The following is a 16036-nucleotide window of genomic DNA, read 5'->3' as shown; positions in this document are numbered from 1 at the left end:
ATGTGCTGAGAACTGTCAAAGATTTCATAGAATTTAGCCCAGCCTCGGAGTTTTTGACTCTTGATGTCCGGAGTAATGCATAAAAATCCATTGCTCATATACTTCATTATTTCATTGTCACATAGTTCCAAGGCTACCTCCCAGTGATGTCATCTTGTCTTCTCATCCTCGTTCAAACCATGAAACCTCAAGTCCTTGTTTCGCAAGGATCTCGTAGAGAAATAGTCATGGGAATATGCGGATTCTTCAAAGAATGACATCGAAAAGCGTTTTAGATGGGACGATTGACCATGCTTTTTCGCATTATTTCCATTTCTATTCTTGCCACTATGGCACATCATGCTTTCATGAACCTTAGAATCTTGTCTAAAAATTCCAAAATGTTGAACATTGAGTTTGTAAATAGTATTTGAATGTTAATCTAGCACTACTAGTACTAATATTTGAACCTTGAAAACATTTGAATAGACATCTTCAAGTTGTGCTCAATTATGACTCGGGAGGCTCGTAGTAGGTACCCCCTGTGCTATATATATCTAGATAGTACTACTACCTACATAGTAGGTAGTAGGTATCAGTTGACATAGGTAGGTACTACTACCTAGTACTGACCTCGGGATGATTCAAGTTCCCACTGGCATCCACGAGGCCCTAGATATACTCCCTATACTCTCTCGGTGCCTTTATACTGGGTAGATAGGTAGTACTTGAATTTTGAAACTTGAACATGAATCCATCACTCTAGTGCACATGTGCTGCAAGGTTCACATCCATGGATGTACTCAAGTGCTAGTGTGACCCGTGGACTCGACTCGGAAGTAGCCTAGCACAACCGTGACCTTGGAAGGGCGCCCCGGTGCCTGGGGCCACTTGGGACGAACATTTGAATCATATGATACGTGCAGTACTTCGATCTGGCGTCTTTAATTTCCAACTTGAAGGTTCCAAGGTTAACCGCTCAAGTGCTCGGCCGGCCACACTTGCTTCCAGGTGGGTTACTCCACCACTTGCATATATATATATAACTCAGATGTCCCCTTTTTGTTCCTTCAAGTTCCAAGGTTTTTATTCAAGTTGCGCCGCACTGTGAATGGAAAATGGAATTTTTTAAAAATTTTATATATATAGATGTTTTTAAAGAAAGAGCAAACCTATACAACAGTCCGGATTTGCATATGCGGAAATACATCCGAACTTGAATGACCAGAGAATTGTATCTCGACTACTATCTACTAACCGACCTCGGAGGCCCGGGGATCCTTCGGTCACGGCACCTGGGTATTCTGACCTCGGGAAGACATCTCCAGATGTCTGGATGCCAGTGCACATGTGTGCTATACTAGTACCTAGTAGGTATGCATGGATGCGAGTCCCAAGCTTGAACCTCGGAAGGGACATCTGGATACATAGTAAAATCCCGAGGTCCGAGTCATCATGCCTCTAACCTCCGGGGCTGCTCTAGGCCTTTCACGCACCTGCTGCAACCTTGGAATCCTATAGCAAACTTGAACTTCCAAGGTTGAACATTGGAACTTGAACATTGAAATACGCATTTCAGGGTTCTTGTCCCTGGAGGTCGCCTCCAGGGCTCCTAGATACGGATCCATTTCAACGTTGCATCAATATGGATGCAATTTCCATACTACATTCCGTGACTCAACGAGCCGGTGACCGCATCTAAGACATCTGGAAACAACAACCTTGGAAGTGTGTCGAGACATGGACTGCAACCACTACGGGGTTCTGCCACTGCCCACTGGCAGGCGGTAGTGGTCTGTTGACTCGGATGAGTGTTCTCCTCAGCCCCGGGCTCTCATTGATATTTCTTCGTAATTAGTTCAAATGTTAGAACCGAAAGTCCATGAAAATCAATATAGCTCTCAACTATACATGTATCTTAAACATAATAACACAACAAATAATATGTACACGAAATTGGTATATGTCGACACAACCTCAATCTCCATGCCTATGTGTCATAAGTGGTACATCTTCCTCTTCGTCTTCTTCCGTCCTTGTCGCAACACGTTCAAACCCAAGACGTCGTCCAACACTGAAATAGCCGAAAAGTCGGCTTACCATAGGAATCATTGCCTTCACTAACCCGTAAATGGCCAACAGGCAGCAACAAAACAACGCAAAGATGGTTATAACGACGGGGTAGGACAGTTCGCCGAAGACGTCGATGCCCAGCCACTCAGATAGGGTCTGTCGAGGGTGTTTGCTCAATAGAGCAGTCTTGCCCAGGACGTTGTCCTTGCTGTCTACCGCAACCAGGCGGAAGTAAGTGTTGGGGATTTCGTCCGGCAGGTTGACTTTGGTCTCAAAGTCGATTTTTTCGACCCTCTCGGTGGGCTCGAACTGCATATCCTTCATATCCACGCCATCCCACAGCTCCAGCCGCCAGGCTACGATTTCCGTAGCGCCGTTCCAGCTGACATAAACCGAGTCTTCGACAACGACTGCCATGGGAATAGTGAGTGGCCTGCCAACCCAGTCATTTTTATAAGTGCGGTATGACACCACAAGGCCCAGCTGGAACCAATTGGAGGCAGAAAGGTGCGTATCACACAAAACCTCTCCATCTGGGGTAAACTCGGTGTAGGCAGCGCAGTGACCCCAGCTGATAAATGCATTTCCTGAATTTGGTAGGATTTGCATGTTACCCTGGGAGTGAGCGCGAATGCCCTCTGGGTGGAAGTATTGCTCACGAACGGTGGCGATACGGTTCGGCACGTCGACATCGATGATCATTCCTCGACTTCTGGTGATAGGGCCAAGGAAGTCCTTGGCGGCATTGTCGTATAGAGTGAGGGTGCGCTGGTCGTGCCAGCGCGCGTCATGCTGCCAGGCAAAGTCGGTAGCCCGACCGCCAGAGGCATCGGTGAATTGATTACCTTTGCCACCCAGTATCCATAGGATCTCGCCCGTTGTGCTGTTGATGTTGTAGACGGAGTGCGTGTGGCGCGCGGAAACAATATAATTTCCCACGTCATCCTTGTCGACACTATTAATATGGTATGGATCCCACGGCGATGTGCTGTCCTTGCCGCTGCCCTTGAGTTCAGGGGTGTACGATGCAGTGAATGGGACGTGGTCCGAGAAATGCCATTCAAAGAGCAATTCACCTGTGGCAATATCGACTTCCTGGAAGACTCCGTCGTAGATGAAGCCATGGCTAGGGCCATCGAATTCCTCGAGATTGGCTTGTTTCAGGTCGTAGATAACGATGAGCGCGGTGCCGTCTTGCGAGATGTGGAAGTCGTGGATGTCGCCTTCGAAATGGCCGACCGGCGTCACTTCGAAGCGGTGGATGTAGTGCGAGTCCAGCTGTCTCGAGTTAGATTAAGAATAATATAGTATGAGCTCAGATCACAAACCATCGCATACGAGCCCAGTCCGTGTCCATGATCACTTTCTCCATGCCAATACGTCAGATATTTATCGCCGAGGTATTCCTGCACATTGAAATCTGTCGCTGGTCTGTCCACGGGCATTGTCCAGACCAGGTTCCCTTGTTTGTCGAGAATCACCGGATTAGATCCCTCGATCGGACTGCCATGGGGCGCAATGAAAATGTAACCGTCACTGCAGCGGTCGTCCCAGACGGCCAACTCAACATCGGGCGATTCCATGTTAAAGCTGACATATTGACGCGTTGGATATAGGCCGTAGAGTCCATGGTCGAATAGGCTGACCCCGACCCGAAAGTTCAGGCGTAACAGAACACCAATTAGCAAGTAGTGTAGCGATGCGATGGCAGTTACGACAACGAACAGACCCAACAGGAGTCGCATCCTGCTCGGCGGCCGGCTCACGAGTGAGGGCCATTTTGATGTGAAATCGAGGAGCATCTCGAGTCGCCAGGCGTTGTCGTTATGCAACTCCTAGTAGCCATTCGTGCGAAGAGGAAAGACATCTTTTTTTTTTAATGGCAGGACCAAGAGTTCAGGAGAACCGAACTGGAGACGCGTGTGCGGCAAGGTCTGAGGGCCACTGATCTCATGCCTAATTAGGATTAGACTTGGCCGGCAGAAAAGAGAATTACATAGAAATACGAGTACGAACCCCACATCAACCTGGGCTCGGATCCACCATTCAAGCCCATTCAAGCCATTCGAGCCATTCAGGCCTTTCAAGCCATTCAAGTCCTGGTAACAATCAGGCTTTGACCATCTAGAGGATTAGTAGAAAAAAATCGATCATACATTTAAGCGAGGATGGGATAATGTTTCAGGAGAATTAAATATTTGAATGTCATTGTATTATATAAAAGAAAACTGCCCATTTTTATGGAGATTTGGATTGGTAGGATAAAGGGGGAGTAAAACATTTGAAGATAAAGAATTGTAATTCCCCGCTAATCTGTTGAACTTGAAAATAGCAAAAACCCACCGCTTCATAACCTTGGAAAGCTAAACTTGACCCAGTTAGCGTTATCAGATAATCTCCTAATAATATATCCGCTTCCAAGTTGTATTTACCCCTTCACTTCCTCTTCAAAGTTCAAGAATTCTTTTTTTAATACTCCAAAACCCAAAATTGGACAGAATTTTCAAACAGTACCTTGGTAGAGGATAAGATACATCTACCCATCTCCAAATGACGTTGATTAAGACCAAACCTGGGAATAACATATGAATTACAAGACATGAAAAGGCGGTGTTAAAAGCGGTCTATAAACTAGTCTCAAATATACACGTGGCCAGTGGCGGCTTTCGTGGTTCGTCATTTTCCATTGGCTGTGCACATTGGATTGTGGCTATGCTCAGAGAGTGCGATTGGCTGAGCCACTTGGACCAACGTTATCTCCACCTCACATTGCCTCACATTCATTATCTTCTCCTCACATTTCTTAGACATTTTCTACGCTAGAACCATCAGTTTTCCACTAGCCCGATTCTTGGTGCTAATTGGGAATTAGCGCAATATATTTTGCTCGGCAGAATGAAATCTTGAACGTTTTTTTTTAGTAGAGCATCTATTAAGCGGGGCTCAAAGCCCCTCGGGATAGGGGTTCAAGTTTTGGCTAAAAGGACAGGTTGGACAATTCAAATGTTTTTGTACTAGCGTGTAAATTATTGATCCACTTTCAACATTTGAATATTCTAGACTAAACTCAAAGAGAGGGATGTGGTAAAAAAGACAGGTCAGTCCTTTCGGTTAAAATAAGGGAGTGGATTGATTTCTCCGGAGTCCGAAGGTATATTCATCTTGGCTAGTACTACATAGCCATTGATGATTTGCCCCCAGATGAGCCTCTTGAGTCAGGGGCATAGCGGTCGATTGAGCTGTATTTGGACGTAGCGGAGAGCCAAGAAATAGTAGCACCGGGGCATACATATGATGTCTCTTGCATGTCTTACTTTTTCCTCCCCTTGTTCATGACAAGTATGGCACAATATCGCAATCTTCATCAAGGTCAAATGCCTCGAACTTTGCTGTTAGTCTGCCGTACGCATTTTCAACTCGCAATGAGGTTGGCATCTTCTGAACGCTGGACCTGCTTCCCCAAATCAAGTCTGTGTTCCCGTGAAGTCTGACCACAACTGGTGGAGAGCTCAAGTGGCAGGGTACTACCAAATCTTGTGAGGGCAAACTACAGTACGACCCGAGAACTAGAACTGCAGGCTCGCTTTCATCTTTCCCTCCCTCGATGTTGTGGGGTGGTAGAAAATAGATATTTCGTGTCTCCACCGAGCGAGGTACAAATGGAATTTTAGAGGAACCGAATATCTGCCTTCCTCTCTTCATTTGATCGAAATAGCGGGACACGGATAATGTTCAGCTTTCTGTATCTTTGCGTAAAGAATAACTCTTCATCTGTCCATGATAAGAAGAAAGGCAAGTTTGAAACAGAGATTTTCGCAACTTTGCCCAAATCAACTGTGGTGCGAAACACTAGACGAGGCAAAGTTCTGACTGTCTTGTTTTGAGAGAGTCGGTGTGTGGATACCTGAAGACCAAGCTGTGCCTTTTTTGCGTTCATCACCCTTCTGCCTTGTCTCAGAGGCTTCCAATGTGGCGAAATGGACATATTGACCATCGGAAGAAAAATGAGCCTTGATAAATATATGGCAACTACGCGCCTGCGATCGACATAGCTTCCGGGTGAAGTACGTGTTGTCCTCATAATTTGCAAAAAGAATCTCCCCATCTCCAAGCGGCCAGATAACGAGCGGTCCCGATGGGTGGAAGACTGGCGGTGAGTCAAATAGCTCTCTTTTTATGTAGCACGTATAATGAAAAATGGGGGCTTCCGTCGTTTTGGTGGGATCGTAAATTTTGATGGTGGTATGCTTGTTTCCTCATGCCTTGCCGTTTTGGAGTAGAGGAATATATCTCCAAACAACGCGACAGGATCATTGTCGGAATCCGAATCGACACTATTATCGGCGAAAGAAAAATTGCTGGGAGTGTAATGACTGCGAATTTCGCCTTCTGAATTATTCTGCTCATCTCCATCTCCTGAAAGTTCGCTTTCGATGTCACAAGCGGATACCAATCCAGCGCTGCTGGCATCAGCCGAATCCATGTCAGAGTCTGCTTGGTGTTCCTCTTCCAAATCCTCCATCGTAAGAGGATCATTGGCCCAATCATTCCATTCGTCTTCTTCTTCACTTTCATCAGATAATGAACGTCTGGATGGCTCACTCCAAGATGTACGGGCAGTGTTAACACTGTTTTCATCAGATAAAGGATTTAAGGCCTCATCCGTGTATTCAGATCCAGATGCTGCCTCCAAAGCCATATCTCTGAATGGAGAGCTTTCAGCTTCAACACTTCCTGTATCTTCAAGGTTATCGGAGAAGGTTAAAGTCCGACCAGCCTTGGTCCACATATGAATCTTTTCTTCAACTGTGACTGGCTTCTCAGAATCAGAGAGGCCCGTGAGGGGTGATTGCTTCGAATTTGGAATATTGCCAGAACCATTATCATGACTAGCATCTTCCTTTGATGATTTCGTGAATTCGATATCGGATTCGCATATATCTCGTCTTTTTGCAATCGCGATTAGTCTTCCATCGCTGGCGACTTCCTCGATATAATCACCATCGGCCAGAGTGGCTGATAGGAGAGTATATTCTCCATTGGGATCTAGGAAGTATAGTTGTGTGCCAATACGAACGCAGCTAAGATCCTTCGCGAAAGAAACGAGACAGGGCCTCCCCAGGTGTATTTCAGAAGTGGGCAATCATATAGAGGCCAACTGGTGGTGGAGGACGATATGACATGTGACCCGTGTAGAGAAGGAGAGGAGCCTTCAAGAAGCCAGCGCTCACACATAAACTCCGAATTTTCTGGCAGTCTAGTAGATGAGAAATCGTCAGATGGCGCCTTGGGTCTATAAAAGCCCACTCGGAGAAAACTTGATCTCACTTACCTATTGATTAATTTCAAAACTACAAGCCACTTGCCCGATTGATCCACAGCATCAAACATCCGCGAGGGTGTTTCAGACACATCAGTTTCAGCTGAACGCAAGGCTGACTCTTCATAGCGACCAGGAACTTTCTGAAGAAAGTTCTGTACGCTCAATGATTTAAAAAAAAGCATCTGTCAATCTCGCCTGGGTACTACCCTTGCAGAGTGGTTTCGTGATCAAGAAGCTCTCCCCATTCCTGTACAAAGGCCTCATAGGCTTTGATCAAGCTTTCTTCATAGTTTCCTCGGAGCCATCGAGGGAATACTCTCTTGATATACCTCCCTGCCGAAGGCTGATATCTATTCCACCGGAAGCCAAATTGACCTAATTCAGTTAGATTGGCCTTGAGTATGCCTGGAATGATATGAAGCAGCAACTCACCTTCAACCAGGAGACTTTGAACCTGCAAAAGAGTGATGAACTGCGTGCTTCTAATAAACTTGATGACTTTTTGTCGGTACTCAGCGGTTGGCTCAACGTCGTCGAGGTGTTTATCTCAATACTTGGCTGCATAGGATAGGAGATGTTGGTCTTCGATGTTATTATGCCCAAAGTCAAAGAAAGTCGGCCCCACGTCGCTTTTTCTTAGTGTGAGGCTCTGCCAATACCGTGGTTGCATCAAATACTTTAAACAGGCATCTGCTATCACATCGTTTGTTAAAGCCTTGACAGTGACTTGCCTTCCGATCTGCAAAACCTGGGGGTTCTTCAAAAAAAAAGTCCTTCACCGACGAGTGCTCCAATGTGCAAATCTCGGTCTCACAATTGAGAATATCCACTTTCTCAACCTTCACCAAAGGATCACAAAGCTTCATCATTTCGGCCTTATATGGCAGTTTATCTTCGTCGATGTCCACACGCTCCTGCTCTGATGCGATAGCCATGAATTTTCGGACCTCGTCCAGCCGCAAGGGCCTTCTAGCATGTAGAATACACGCGAGAAAAATCCTGAAAATGGGGTTAGGGGAATAGTCACGGAAGATATGGGAAATGAGGATGACATACGAAACCAATTCTCTTTTTCGAGGGTCTGTTCCTTCGATCCTCCTCCTGTAATACTGATCAAAGTCAGTTGGAACTCCACCCTGAATGAGCTCGTTGATCATTGATGGCTTGACCACCTGCAACGACTCATTCAGCATGAGAGAAACCCAAAGAAAACAGCCATCCGCTCTTTTGTGAAGAGTCTGACAAATCTTCGTTACTTCCTCCTCATGAATTCCGGCCTCGTGCAATGCAGTAGCCTGTTGCAGAAGATAGGTGTTCATATCCTCCCCATTGAGCTGGGCTGTAATCTCTAAATGAAGAAACGAATCGAGCAGACAACCAAGACTAGTGTGAACCTGGGAACTACACCATAGACGGATGGGGTTCGGGTTATTGCTTGAGAGATCTTGGAAGAACTCTACAACCCCATCCAAATCGTTCTTTCTCATTGTCTTCCGGTATTCTTCATCCAGCCCATCAAGGAAGACAAATGTCGCAGGGAAGCGTTTGATAAGCAAAGTAACCAAGGTCTTCACATCTTCCGCTTTTGCACTCGAATGACCCGTTGAGTGAGGTTATAGATATTGTCGGGGATATCCGCATGTTTGAAAAGCGCGTCCACCAGCTGCTGAGCAAGGCATCGATAGACATTTAAGGACTGCGAACCCTCGTCAGAGTATTCGTCAAAACCTTGATCAAATCAGAAGAAATGATATATGACAGCTGAGGTTGGTGGGACACTGTTGGATACTTTCTCGATTGCATAAGCGGTGATTGTTGACTTCCCAACTCCGGGTCCACCCTTCACCCATAGAAGGCAGTCCGAAGATTTGATATCGAGCCATAGTCTCATATTGATATGATCAAATAACCAGTCGCAGGTCTGAGGACTTCTGGACTTCCTGTACTTCTTTTGTTGATGAAAGTTGCTCTCATTTAAAGCCAAGGAGGCTGGATTGAGCCATGTTCGAAGCGTGCTCCCCTTGTCAGCATTTCGGTCTTCATCAAACCTCTTGTCAAAGCTTGACTGTTGCTCCCCTGCAATCTCTGCCAGTCCTCTCTCTCTAGCCGCGCTCAGCTGTTCGCTTCTGTCTATCTGCCCTTTGAGGAAGAACGCAAGACGGTCTATTTTATCTGCAGTTTTCTCAATCCTTATAGTGATCTCATCAATTTTCGTCACACTAAAGGGAAAAGTGGATCGGAGGAGGCGATTTTCGGCACAGCGGTCGCATTCTTCTTCAACTCTCAGCCAAAAGCGAATGATATCGATATAAGACTCTTGTATCAGATTTTGCATTCGTGGAGAACCACCAAGGAGGTCTTCACAGGTATTCAAGTTGTCAATATGATAATTCAAAAGAGCAACTTGCTCTTCAATATTTTCATACAAAGACAGATATCTTTTTGAAGAGTCTACCACGACTTTCAGACATCCCCAGATGAGAGCTGACGGCATAGGATCTGCTTGATATCGACAATCCCCGAGTACGTAGAAAGAACTGCGACTGTACCTTTTAAGACTTTGTGTGCCGTTATCAAAACTTTGCGATCGGGCTTTAATTCTTGAAGTTCCTCGATGCTGTGATTAACAACATTGGCATCGATTTGTACGCCATTACGAAACTGCTCTTGTAACCCTCGAATGAATTTCGACTTTTTGCTTTTTGCTGGACATGTGTGAAGGACGCAAGGCTGAATGTCGATGGGACTCCGTTGTCAATAGACTTAGACCCCATTCTCTTGGCGTTACTCCGATCCCAGAGCTAATGGCGATGATCGAGGAATAGTTGAGACTAAACTGAAAAATCAAGACCTACCAGCGTAATAAGGGGAACATCAAGTAAAGAGCACAAATATTATTCGAGAAAGAATTTGCCTTGAGGTTTCAACATACGCCCTTGTTGTGTTCTGATATGATTCGATGTCACGATTTCGGAGTGCAGAAGAGGCTGGCGCTAAGGACGCAAACCCATCACCAAGGAACCAATCAAATACATAACACGGCAGATTGGATCACATTGCATGAAGTACGGAGTTTACCCGGGTAAACATGTAGATTTGATTATCGTGTCACTGAGGGGCTGAGCGTGTGAAGGATCTTAGGTAACCTGGTAGGATGTGTCAGCTTACTGGCATCTTGTCTCTGGACTAGATGGTGATATTCCTGTCTCATATTCCATTATCTGTTCTTCAAAGGTTCGGGGCATCAGGATGGATCGTTCCAGAGCGGCAATAATGGGAGACGAGAAGGATGTGCCTGTACAGGGTTCCGTGAAAAAGACTGCAACGACCAAGCCCAAAGCACCCCAGAAGCTGGTGCGTGTTGACCAAATGTGAGAAATCTCAATTCTGGCAACTCCATGAGCAAGTACTGATGTGAAGTCAATTATTCAGATATAACAGGTATTTTACAGAGCCTCCAGTGACTCAAACACTGCTGAACCGAGACTTGAAAAGATCGAAAAGTCCATTTCGTCAAGACCAAGAAATCCTCATCGAATCCCAATCCTTCCAAGACCGCCCTCGTTGTTCGTCGCCTTATCTCGAAATACGGAGAAGTGGAAGATACCAAAATTGACATTCGGTCTCCTTATCTACGAGGCATATTCAGATATCTTTTCAACGATGTTGTGGGACTCGAGCTGAATAAGACCCCGCCTGTGGTAAGTTGTTACATCGAAATGCCCGCCATCTCTTGCTGTCATAAAAAGAGACCACTTCAAATCAACCGCAAAATTTAGCTGATCGGTTTATTGGCGAGTATTAGGCAGACCCAAAGCTGCTATATTGGGCGCGTAAAGGACTCATTCGAAAGAAGGAAGAGGAACTGAACAAGCTTCAGCCGGACGAAGAAAACGTCGTTGATCTGGAGACCACTCTACAGTGTGTCGAGGAAGACTGGGAAAATGAGATCAACAGCATGAACTCGCTTCTCGCCCACAATGAGATTATGATCGCACCTCGCTACGGAGTCATAGGTCAGGACCAGGCATTTTTCCATATGAGGTCGTATTATCGTCAGCGAGAAGACAAGACCAAATATGTCGATGTGTATGGAACTATCATCACACCGGATAGTCAAACTTTCGGTACTGGCTATATATCAGTGAAATTGACCACTTTGAAGGATCACGACCTATTTCGACATTAAGCTGCTATCCAATCTCTCAGCGTGTTGATGAAGCTGGAATTCGAGAAAGGCTCATTCAACGAGGAAGAAAATATATGGCCTTACGAGAGAAGCCCGCTTGCAGAGACTATCATGTAATGTATGGTGGGAGGGAAGTCAAACTCCCCGATGGGGAATCGATAGAGGAGATGTTCAATGTAGGTCAACTACTTATCTTTTCGTGTCTCCAGCACTAATTACCTTTCCAGCCATTTGGACGCGTGATCGCTGACCCAGCAGGATATTACTTTCATAACAGTGCATCAATTCTGAACCAACCTCGTATCATTGCAACTCGCAGCTCAGAGCAAAAGGAACTTTCTTCAGATGAGCTTTTGATCTGTCCGTCTTGGATCAATGGATTCAGTCTTGCCAGTAAAACATGGTGTCGTCTTGCTGTAGAGCCCCTTGCAGACATTCAGTGGAACGAATCGGCCTTTGACAAGGTTGTTTTGGAAGAAAAATGTCGCACTCTTATTCACAGGCTCGTCAAAGCCCATCGCAGGGACGAAGGTGCATTCGATGACCTCGTGCAGGATAAAGGAAAGGGTCTTATTGCTCTTTTGACAGGAACTCCCGGAGTTGGAAAAACCCTCACAGCAGAGGCTGTTGCTGAAGTCACACAGCGCCCACTCTATGTTACTTTACTACTTGGGTGTATGTCGTTTTTTTCTTTCGGCCACTTCATCCAGAGCTGGCATAAACAGTACTTGAGAGAGGTGGGAATCGTAGGATCCATTCATTCCGACTATGTCCATATATGCCCAGGTGGACATGTAGCAGCTAGTTTTCCATTCCTTCCAGGTAGCCCCGTAGGTACTTAGTACATACTAGTACAAAGAGATGCACATGTGTAGGTCATCCACTTGAATCGGTTTCAGTCACCTGTATGTATATCTATAGGCTATCGCAGCATCCCTGCACGTGATATATCCGGGCCAGATGTAGTTGCTGATGTCAACTTGAAGCACTGGAGGTTAATAGGTGAGTCAAGATCTTCAACTTGAAGTTGCAAGGTTTACTACCAAGCATGTTTCAGTTTGAACTTCAATGCTGAAGCCTGGGGCTTGATCTAGCAGCTGACTCTGAGTCGTTGTTCAAGCTGCATCCATCATTATCATACTATGTCATTTGGATTCATGCACACTGGCATTTCTAAGGTTGAATGCTCGAGTTCAAAAATAGAAATAAAATCGTATTGAAACTAGAAAAATCAAAAGAGACTTGGTGGCAGTCGTGTACCTCAGCACTTGAGGAACAGCCTCAGGCTTGAAATTGGCTAAAATGTGCCTTAGCCTTAAATTACAGAGCTTAAGGGGAACGGGGACCGAAAGCAGAGAGAAATCGAGAAAAGAAAAAGAACAAGAGGCTTATGGTCACTCTGAACTCTCTTGAACCAACCACATGGGAATCATCTCGTCATCGGACTCCAAGCTACCCTCATTAACATTTATTTCGTCATCCATCTCTTTGACATCACTGAGTGCCACTAATCCGCCTGCGAGGAGGTCTGGCTCAAGCTTCTCAGTTTCAAAGAAGATAGTCTCAATCTCATGAAATCGAGTTAGGCAAGGACCACTTCCACTTTTGGTTAAACAGTCCGCATCTTGGATAGTCAGACTGTCGGGAAGCCACACTCCGAAGGGGTGTGTAGTTGTTGCCGCCACAGTATCACTCGCATCCGTTATTCCTTCGCAACCATCTGCATTCATTATTTCATTGCCATCTTCAGGATTGTTGGGCTTCGGAGTTCCATCCAGTTCTTTCATTATCTCGATTGCCTCCCAGTTCATCTTGCCAAGATACCCGCTATCTTGGATCGTAAGAAATAGCTCTTGATATTCGCAGCCGGTACGAACGATGACGGTCGCAAGCCTATAGTCAATGTTAGTAATGTGAAAACTTGACTGGGAGATGAAGAGACGGAGACTCGCCATGTAAAATCTAGGTCCCAACCAATATTTTGCAACGCAATTTGGCCTTTACAGGCCAAATGATCATCATCTGTGATCCTGGAGAAGAGGCTGAGTAGAGAAAGAGCCCGGCGTGTCGCTTTGCTCGGTGAAAATAGATTCATTGGTAGAGTTAAGGCGCTTGCCTCAACAAACCCACGGTCGGCCAGTATGAGGTAAATTTCCCAGACGACATACTGCCGCTGGAATCGCCAGTAAAGGTTCCGAAGCATTCCTCGCCAGTCTGGATCCTTCATGTACATCTGATCATTAACACCAATATCAGGAGGATAACCGATTGTTGTGTCACATTGAGCAATTTCATCCATGAGAGCCTTAGTTACTGCCCCTGAAACCAAACCTTTGGAAAGATGGCAAGTTTCTCCTAGGCTTAGTCGGATCCTGGGGTTGGTGGTAGGCCATTCGACCCGAGCGTTTCGACCAGCAGCACTGTGACCATAAGAAGAGAAGGAGATCATGTCGCGGAAGAACAGGTCTTCCAGTGGGAGCGATGGGTCCAGGTCATTACTCGACCAGAATTCTGGAAGAGTAATTTGTTCACCAGGTGTGATATTTCGATTGAGCTGGGTAACCATGAAGTGCTCGTGGTCTTTAACGGACCAGGGAGTTGAGGATGTTGAGCTTGAGCGGGTGTTTGCTAGTGACTGAACCAAGGCAGTGGTGAATCGCCCGTTTCGGACTCGTCCGCTCACACTTCGGGTATGACTCCAACTTTTGGATTTATCATCGGCAGATGCAACGCAGTAGCAACTTGCAAGATTCAATTTTGAAACTGCATCGATGAAATTTCCTGAGTAGCAAAATTCAGGCACGAAATTCACTTGCACCCCAGGTTTGAAATGTGAAATCAAGTTTGCAAACACTACACGATGCAAGGAATTATCTCCTGCCATGAATCCATCATCTTTATTCCCATGACCATCCAAGATGATATTCACCACATCACCAGCCCGTGCAGCCGACTGCTTTTTCGATACCCAATCAGTGATTCGGTCCAATAACTGACTTGATGGGACGAGTCCACCACAAACGGCCTCGGTCGAATCGATCCTTGGAGTATGTGTGTAGTGCATGGGAACCGTCAAACCCGAATTTGCCGAATTTGATGGTGTCGAGTGGAGCATTCCTTTTTTGGAGATATTCGAAATGTTCTTTGACTGGGAAGCAAGAATAGAAGTCGCCGCGGACGTGGTACTCGGTGAATGTCGAAGAGATTCCCCTAAAATCTCCAAACAACCAGCCATCTCGTTGGCCATTCTTGGCCCCACAAATAACCAGGTTATGTGACTGGGATCTCTGGACGATTGGGCCTGGCCCAAGAGCTAGTTTCTGGCCAAGTGCTTTCTTTGGGTCACGACCCGAGTGTTCGTGTGGAGCCATCATCAAGCCAATTAACGATCGTAACAATTTCACAAAGATCCGCGAATGGAGGTGATGGGAAAATATCTTGATGGAGTATGAGAGATACAAAAGCACAAACTCTGACATGAAGGTAAGAACACGACAAGAGGGAAGGAAGATGTAACTGAGAAGCAGGAATGAGAGACAAAAGCCAGGAAATTGATTTAAGGCAAGGTTCTGATAAAACACGAGGCTTTTGAATCGCTGACCATGTAGGAGGGTGGATTGAAGAAAGAGAAATGACTATGAAAATAAAAGGGTAGGTGGGTGAAGTAGAACGAAGTGAGAGTAAATCCATCTAACGAAGTGAGGTAACAAAGTGAGAGTAGGAAATTCATCTCAACTTCATACTTTTGAGTAATTATGTAGGCTATGATTATAAGCCTCAATCAGGGAGGTCTTTAGTTGAATCTCTTTGAGCTGAAAATAAAACATTCAACAATCCAAAAGACTTCAGGAATATACACAGTCTAATAAAGGGAGCCTTGATAAATGAACGCCATGTGGTGTGAGTAGACCTGGCTTGCAGCTTGACACTCTTTACACGCTCTTCGTTCACTGTCACTAGGAAGGCGATGATGTACCTCAAATCAACATTGAAAAAACTATTGTATGTGAAAACAAAAATTTGACAGTGGGTAATATTACAAGAAGAAGAATTGTAGTAAATAAGGAGTAGCAACGCAGGCATCCGCAGGTGTTAGACGAAAACGGAGGATTCGAGCAACCTTGGAACTTTGTGAAAACATGACTTTGCCGGTCTGGAGAGATACTGTCAATATGCTGATATGCGGGGACTTCTCGTCCAATTTGAATCTAATCATCACACGCTGTGCCCATTCAACCAATCCAGGGCTCAATACGAGATATACGTCTAGAATATAACTAGTAGAGAATGATATAATCCTCCATCTAGGTATCTGCGTTCAAGTTGTTCCACTCTTGATACCACCGTGCTGCCAAGTTAAGAAGATGCCCGCTCTCAACTAAGCCTGTACACCGAGCCAGGGTGTCACTACTTCGCCGAGCTTTTGTAGTATCGAACTAAATATCCTGCTGTCCTCGGTAAGTCCCAGCTCT

At 45.6% G+C, this 16036-nt stretch overlaps 6 protein-coding genes across 6 annotated transcripts; 1 reads left to right on the top strand and 5 right to left on the bottom strand.

The window, feature by feature from the left end:
• Positions 1–1956: 1956 nt before the first annotated feature.
• On the bottom strand, positions 1957–3854 carry N7483_012529 (arylsulfotransferase family protein; the record flags this gene model as incomplete). The annotated part of the gene is made up of 2 exons (XM_057095956.1): positions 1957–3330; positions 3381–3854. The coding sequence occupies 2 exons, from the start codon at positions 3852–3854 to the stop codon at positions 1957–1959; spliced, it is 1848 nt and encodes a 615-aa protein (XP_056941927.1).
• Positions 3855–6226: 2372 nt separating this feature from the next.
• Positions 6227–8862, bottom strand: N7483_012528 (uncharacterized protein; the record flags this gene model as incomplete). The annotated part of the gene is made up of 3 exons (XM_057095955.1): positions 6227–7068; positions 7808–7829; positions 8155–8862. The coding sequence occupies 3 exons, from the start codon at positions 8860–8862 to the stop codon at positions 6227–6229; spliced, it is 1572 nt and encodes a 523-aa protein (XP_056941926.1).
• Positions 8863–9113: 251 nt separating this feature from the next.
• Positions 9114–9869, bottom strand: N7483_012527 (uncharacterized protein; the record flags this gene model as incomplete). The annotated part of the gene is made up of 1 exon (XM_057095954.1): positions 9114–9869. One exon carries the CDS (start codon positions 9867–9869, stop codon positions 9114–9116), a length of 756 nt encoding a protein of 251 aa, XP_056941925.1.
• A 779-nt stretch (positions 9870–10648) lies between these two features.
• N7483_012526 (AAA family ATPase) lies at positions 10649–12658 on the top strand (the record flags this gene model as incomplete). The annotated part of the gene is made up of 7 exons (XM_057095953.1): positions 10649–10729; positions 10894–11076; positions 11181–11464; positions 11521–11740; positions 11792–12239; positions 12551–12566; positions 12622–12658. 7 exons carry the CDS (start codon positions 10649–10651, stop codon positions 12656–12658), a joined length of 1269 nt encoding a protein of 422 aa, XP_056941924.1.
• Positions 12659–12958: 300 nt separating this feature from the next.
• On the bottom strand, positions 12959–13351 carry N7483_012525 (uncharacterized protein; the record flags this gene model as incomplete). Its single annotated transcript, XM_057095952.1, has 1 exon — positions 12959–13351. The coding sequence occupies one exon, from the start codon at positions 13349–13351 to the stop codon at positions 12959–12961; it is 393 nt and encodes a 130-aa protein (XP_056941923.1).
• Positions 13352–13371: 20 nt separating this feature from the next.
• Positions 13372–14811, bottom strand: N7483_012524 (uncharacterized protein; the record flags this gene model as incomplete). The annotated part of the gene is made up of 1 exon (XM_057095951.1): positions 13372–14811. One exon carries the CDS (start codon positions 14809–14811, stop codon positions 13372–13374), a length of 1440 nt encoding a protein of 479 aa, XP_056941922.1.
• Between the last annotated feature and the right edge of the window lie 1225 nt (positions 14812–16036).

This window comes from Penicillium malachiteum, assembly GCF_028827825.1.
Source record: "Penicillium malachiteum strain IBT 17515 chromosome Unknown utg000005l:1.0-9002435.0:326005.0-9005861.0, whole genome shotgun sequence".
NCBI lineage: Eukaryota > Fungi > Ascomycota > Eurotiomycetes > Eurotiales > Aspergillaceae > Penicillium > Penicillium malachiteum.
The sequence above is the reverse complement of the archived record's forward strand: the minus strand, read 5'-3'. Positions and strand labels throughout refer to the sequence as shown.